Below are 6,504 nucleotides of genomic sequence, written 5' to 3' on the forward strand. Positions count from 1 at the left end.
ACTAAGGGTTTCCGCGTTGGGTTTGAGTACAGCGCTTCAGCTCAGTTATCGCGGGCAAAGGGTAATTTCAGATCTTGGGATAAGAATGCCATTAATTACCGAGCAATCACAACAATCATGCATTGGCCTTCCCACTGCCTGCGTCCTCAACAACTAGGCATCCCATGGTTTTTCCATGTCCCGCATCCGCACCCGCAGCCTTCAATTTAGCAAACTCCTTCTCAGCTTCCCACACCCATGGTTTATCCGCCGCGAACAATAGATCCATCTCCTCCAAGGTGCGTTGATTCGTCTCCGGATACAGAGCCCATACAATCGGGATCGTGATCACGTTGAGTGCAGCAAAGATGTACAAGGTCTTCTCGCCAATCGAGTTGAACATCACAGGGCAGAGAAGTGTAAGCCATCCATTACCAATAGACCAGCCGAATACGCCATATGCGTTGCCGCGAGCCCGAACTTCAAGTGGGAAGACTTCGGTGGGATACAACCAAGGAACCGTGAGCCAGGTCGCGCCGAAGATGGATGTGAAGACAAAAATGAACGAGGCTGCTGCAGCGCCGTAGGATGAGTTCTCCGGATGGAGGGCTTGAAGACGCGAGAAGCCACCGGCAAGGAACATGGCGATTCCCTGGCCAGCAGCACCCCAATATAGTGTCCACCGCCTGCCAATTCTGTCGATAGTGAAGACGTTAATCAGTGTCGCGAACATGTAGAAGATGTTGTTGAGTCCAGACAGCCATGCGGACTTGTTAGTCGAGAATCCTGCCTGGGAGAAAATTGTGGGTGCGTAGACAGTAACACCAGCGATGCCTATCCATTCCTGGAGAATTTGAAGCCACACCACGAGCTGCACCCTGCGCCCGAGATGAAGTTTTCCCGAACCGATGCCGAAAAACATTCGCACATACGAATTCCGTCGCGAGGTCTCCTTCTCGAGCTCGATAATGTTGAGGATGTCTCGAAACTCATCGCGCGCCTCTGACGTCTCATTGCCGCGGAGGCGACCAAGGATGTACAACGCGTCCTCGCTCTGGCCGTTTCTGACGAGCCATCGGGGTGACTCAGGAAATATCCATATTATTGTCAACAGCGCAAACAAGAGTATAATCTGGAACGCGATCGGGAGGCGCCATCTGAGGGCCGAGAATCCTCTATCAACAAAAGACAATCCATACGCAAGCCAGTACGCGATCACGACACCGAAAATATTAAGCGTGAACTCGAGAGCGATGAACTGGCCCCTTGACTTGAACTCTGCAGTTTCAGCAGACCAGACAGGGACAATACAGTTGAGAGTTCCCGTGCCGATGCCGTTGATGAGACGCGCACAACTCATCCATGCCACATTCTGCGCCGAGCACTGAAGTGACGCGCCAACGATAGCCCAGACGCAACCAACACCAATACTCTTGATTCTTCCAAGCTTGTCACCAATGATGCCACCAAACAAGCAACCGAGCAGCGTACCGAAGTAGTAAATAGCGACAATACCGCCCTGACGTGTCGAGTCGGTCACGGTTACGTTTCCTTCGGGGTCGAAATAGCCGAATTTCATGAGGCCTACGTAGTCTGGCGAGTTGTTCACCCCTGCCATCATACCTTGAATAATAGTTTAAAACTGGGGTTCCAATTGCTGGGCAAAATCTGCAGCATCTCACCTTGATCGTAGCCGAAAAACAGAATTGAGAGGCTGGCGACGCCATTAATCCTAGATCATTGAAGTCAGTCTCTATTTGACGGTAAGGAATGAATCAAGTGGCGTACGCCCAGAGAAGTGCCTTTTTCTCGAGCCGATCTGCGATATTAAACATCTTGTCTCAACTCGAGTGTGAGTGACGCGTGTGGGGAGGCTACAGTTTTCAAGGGGAAAAATCTGGTGAATCTTTATATCACGCCATGATTCTGTATATAATGACTGCGGTACTGCTTCTTGAAACAGTACCTCTGGAATGGCTCTGCATAAGTAGCCATTTTCATGGTTGAGTGAAAGTGACCAAACGGATGTGACGAATACAGAATGTGACGATTCGTTTAGAGTGTCTAAGCTAAGTGTTCGCCGTTCTCGGCTTCCTTCGAACAGTAATTCCGGGGGTGATCTGTCGATCTCTGCTTTCGGGTCGTTGTACACAGAAATAACTTCAAACTTCTTGTCTCCGACAATTTCATATCTCAATCAATTGTGCCTATTGGAAAGAGCGTTCTCCAATCGCCTGAATAATTTATTCCTTAATCGATGTAATATAAACTAACGACGACGACCAACGGTTTCTCCCTGCAATTGATCATATGCAGCCTTGAATCGAGTATATGCAGAGTCGCTGGCACGTGACATTCTCGGAAATCCGCCAATGTTCAACTGCACTGCGACCCTGTCTTTTTGGTCTTTATACATGCAGAACGACTTTCCCTATCTGTCAACCTTCTCTTGTTTGTCTTCTTTATGATTCACCACCTCTGTCAACAGTCGTAGCCTCAAAGCAATATCGCTATATCGCTTTCAGGGACATTGACAAAAGCGCCCATGGCTGATTGTTTCTATAGTAAAGGGCCAGCATCGTTGATCTCGAACCCTGACTTCGGGTATTGCTTCATCATCACAGCCCATCGTTGAGGCTCTGTTGCGGGGCGGTTACTATGAGTACTCATTCGCTCAAAGCGTGAGATTAGCAAGTCAGTTACTTTAGTAAAAAAAATCATAGTAGTACTAAATGAATTTGGCCGTTGAAGTAATCAAAATATATGACGTGTCGTGGTGCTATCGGTGACGATTATCGCATCGTCAAGCCTCAAATGTCTGCCGATAATAGACAATAAATATCGGCAGACCTTAAGGTCAACCATGCCGATTGTCGATTCCCAAACCTTGACGATGACGTATCTCACCAACAGCTTTGAGGTTGCGAGCTGTAATCAATATTATCGCATTCGGTTAGATGTTATTGCTTGTCATTTGGCAAAAAGAATTGCCTTTTATCCACTGAAAATCAGAAGATCAAGTTCGTCCGTTTATCTTTTTTAACAGGGTAACTAGAACAGCAGACTCATAGTACTACGAACCATGAAGTGCACAGTGAATTAGACGAATGTCAACCTAACATACAATCTGAATCCACAGTGCAATCATACTTTAACCGCCATAATCATCATCCACAATCATGACTTTCACGCACCCGCTTGTTGGATCGGCAGCTGTCTCAAACGCCTTGACGCTATTCTCGAGCGTAAACTTGTGCGTGATAATATGCTGAATGCCATCCACCAGACCGCCGTTCATAAGCCGAATTGCTTTGGGCCACTGATTCGCGTAGCGATACTGAAACCTGAGATCGATCTCATTGACGGATAATGTCATGAACGGTATTTTCTGCGTAGAAGCACCGACGCCTATGCAGTAACACACGCCTCGGAACTGCAGGGACAGAATTGCGGCTGATAGCGAGGATTCGACGCCTGTGCATTCTAGCGCCACGCGAGGTTTGGTCCCTCCTCCAGCATCGATGATGTTCTGCGCAATCTCCACTTGAGTCTGATTTTTCTCGACCTTGACCGTTCGTATCGACGGGACGACGGTCTTTGCGAAGGCGAGTCTGCACTCCGCAATATCTGTGATTACAAGTGGTTCTGCACCCGCCGCACGCGCGCAGAGCGCGGACACGATGCCGATTGGTCCTGCGCCTAGAACGACAACAGGGTCACCTAGTCTAACGCCGGCATTCTCGATGCCAGACAACGCGACACACAGTGGCTCCAAGAGTGCGCCCTTCTCAAACGACATGTCGCCGATCTTATGACACCACTCAGCCGGGTGGTTCACGTACCGTCGCAATAACCCCGGAACTGGCGGCGTCGACTTAAACTGAACGTCCGGACAGCCATTGTAGTGACCGTGAAGACAGTTCTCGCACTTGTAGCACGGAACACCGGGCTCAATGGCGACCCTATCGCCAATCTTAAGTGAAGTGACGGACGAGTTGACAGCGATCACGATGCCGGCGGATTCATGGCCGAGGATATGCGCATCGCGGACAACCATAGTCGGCCCGATCTGGCCGTGCTGCTGGAAGTGGATGTCTGATCTACTGATGTTAGCAACGATTTTTATATTGGAATAGGCAACGCACCCGCAAATACCGGTCGCGTGCACATGGACGATGACCTCGCCTTGGGCGGGAAGCAGACAAGTGGGTTCGGCCCCAGCGACATAGAGATCGTGTTTTGTGTTCGTGTAAACGCCAATATTGGGCTTCTGCGTAGAGGTCGTCATTGAAAGCAGAGCGGATGTCAAATATAAGTCTTCCCGGAGGCAAGAGCGACGCTGTTCGAGGTGGAGCGTCAACCGCTAATCCGGGGCTACGATATGAGTTAATTGGACTCAGTCCTGCTGACCACTGTCAGTCAGCTAGAATGGGAACTGTATGACGTAATTCACTGACAGCCAGCACAGGTAATGCTAATATGCACTTTCGTTTGATTCCGCGGAATAAGCTTGGAGTCACATCGAAGCTATTCACATTGACCATCAGTGTCCATGCCTGCCAGCAGATTTCCAAAGTTGGGTTGGATATGGAGTAGTGATTACCTGACCTGAGAGTGGAGTGGGGTGCGGCTCATTATTTAGCCGACTATTTTCGCGCCTCGCTTCGGCAAAATTGGAACGGTTGTGTGAAACGGTTTCCATATCTGTTAATCGCCAGAAGGGTGGGTTGGGGGATGTGGTGGCGTAAATAGCTGGGTCTGCTCAAAAGCGATCTGAGTCTGCCTTCTCCGCTATCGGGTCAGGACTACCCCCACTTCCCAGCGATAGAGTTCCTTATTATTAACCCGACTTCGAGTAGCGACGAGTTCGGCCAATATAGCTGAGCGTGCCACTGTATCCTGTCCGTTTGTGTATGTAATCGCAAAAGTTACTGCTTTAGCGGGCACGGAACAATAAATAGTTCATTCATTTGATTGATTGAGTCTCCCACGGGACAGACATAATTCCCCCCCGGGACAACGACGTCCCTATTACCATATAACCACCCCGCTTCTCCGGGCTCTCACTTAGCAGCCCCAGCACAAAAACAAATCTACGCAACGATCGATGTCAACCGACCCATTCTCACTCTTTTCCCTGAAAGGCAAGACCGCCCTAGTCACCGGCGCATCAACCGGTATCGGGTACGCAGTCGCACAAACATTCGCCTACGCTGGCGCAGATATCGCCCTGGGATATTATTCTTCGCCTACGGCAATCCAAATCGCCGCCGACCTCGCAAAAGCAGCCGGCGTGACGGTCGAAGCATTTAAATGCCCCGTTGACGATCCTGACGCCGTCGCATCCACATTCTCTTCGGCGCTCGAGAAATTCGGGAAAATTGATATTGTCGTCTCGAATGCGGGAATCACTTGGACCGGGGGCGAGCTCATCGCCCCGCCAGATCACAAGGAGTGGAAACAGATCATGGACGTGAACATTGATGGAAACTACTATGTCGCCAAAGAAGCTGGCAAGGTCTTTAAAGCACAGGGATACGGCTCGTTGATTTTCACTTCCTCAATTTCTGCCCTCATTGTCAACGTCCCGCAGCGACAGGCCGCATACAACGTTTCCAAAGCTGCTGTAACTCACCTGGCCAGGTGCTTGGCTGTCGAGTGGGCATCGTTTGCCAGAGTGAATTGCGTTTCGCCAGGATACACCCTCACCGAGATCACAAAATTTGCCGACCACGACATGAAAGAGGAATGGCGGCAACGCATCCCAATGGGAAGAGAAGCATTGCCAGTTGAACTAGTTGGCGCATATTTGTATCTTGCTAGTAATGCCAGCACGTACACAACTGGCAGCGATATCGTTGTTGATGGCGGATACACTGTGATCTGAGATACATTGCATATTGCTTTTATTCGTTTATATTTCTATCTTAAATCAAATGTTCCCACTCTTAATATAGCTAAGAAAAGAATAGTTAGATTGGTAAATGGCCCCAAAATATCGAATCCACACGGCCACATTACGTCGAGCTCTCGCGTCGGCAGTAATTGTGGGCTGCCGTGCCTGACGGACAACTCTTTCTCCAAAAGCGAATAGCTACGAATGAAATATTCAACACTAGTTGATCTAGTTGATCTAGTTGATCACTAGAAAATCATGTTATCCTGTGAGAAACAACTCAAAGAGAGTGATTGGATTTGTATTGATTGAAGTTAATATGCCCATGCAAAGCTTTAATACCCTGGTACCCAAAAGTACTGCGTAATTATGATTGAATTGCTAAATTTCAAAGACTGTGCGAGTATAGATAGGAATATCAGAATAAAGTCAGACATCCTTACGCTTTCTTTATTTGACGGTAACTACTAATTGAGCCGCACGTGTTAGGTTAGGTCATCAGGGTCGCAGTTCACCGAAGAAGGGCACGACATTCATACTGAACACTGCAGCGATAAAATTCGTCTCCCGGCAGCCGAGGTAGTGGTTTTCAAGACAAAAGTGCTCCTGAACAATAGGGGGTTTCAAGC

The 6,504-nt window shown here is 48.9% G+C and overlaps 3 protein-coding genes across 3 annotated transcripts; 1 reads left to right on the plus strand and 2 right to left on the minus strand.

Moving 5' to 3' along the window:
• Nucleotides 1–115: 115 nt before the first annotated feature.
• On the minus strand, nt 116–1,814 carry V1513DRAFT_386368 (general substrate transporter; the record flags this gene model as incomplete). The annotated part of the gene is made up of 3 exons (XM_066895250.1): nt 116–1,602; nt 1,662–1,711; nt 1,768–1,814. The coding sequence occupies 3 exons, from the start codon at nt 1,812–1,814 to the stop codon at nt 116–118; spliced, it is 1,584 nt and encodes a 527-aa protein (XP_066750458.1).
• Nucleotides 1,815–3,130: 1,316 nt separating this feature from the next.
• Nucleotides 3,131–4,267, minus strand: V1513DRAFT_428311 (chaperonin 10-like protein; the record flags this gene model as incomplete). The annotated part of the gene is made up of 2 exons (XM_066896273.1): nt 3,131–4,079; nt 4,125–4,267. The coding sequence occupies 2 exons, from the start codon at nt 4,265–4,267 to the stop codon at nt 3,131–3,133; spliced, it is 1,092 nt and encodes a 363-aa protein (XP_066750459.1).
• A 599-nt stretch (nt 4,268–4,866) lies between these two features.
• Nucleotides 4,867–5,964, plus strand: V1513DRAFT_454914 (uncharacterized protein). The gene has a single exon (XM_066899436.1). It carries the CDS (start codon nt 5,087–5,089, stop codon nt 5,864–5,866), a length of 780 nt encoding a protein of 259 aa, XP_066750460.1. The 5' UTR covers nt 4,867–5,086; the 3' UTR covers nt 5,867–5,964.
• Nucleotides 5,965–6,504: the final 540 nt, after the last annotated feature.

Source organism: Lipomyces chichibuensis (assembly GCF_038497645.1).
Source record: "Lipomyces chichibuensis strain CBS 12929 unplaced genomic scaffold V1513scaffold_84, whole genome shotgun sequence".
Classification (NCBI taxonomy): domain Eukaryota; kingdom Fungi; phylum Ascomycota; class Lipomycetes; order Lipomycetales; family Lipomycetaceae; genus Lipomyces; species Lipomyces chichibuensis.

What these genes read in the sequence shown, in the direction of transcription:
- V1513DRAFT_454914 (XM_066899436.1), top strand. Translation starts at nt 5,087, where the DNA reads ATGTCAACCGACCCATTCTCACTCTTTTCCCTGAAAGGCAAGACCGCC.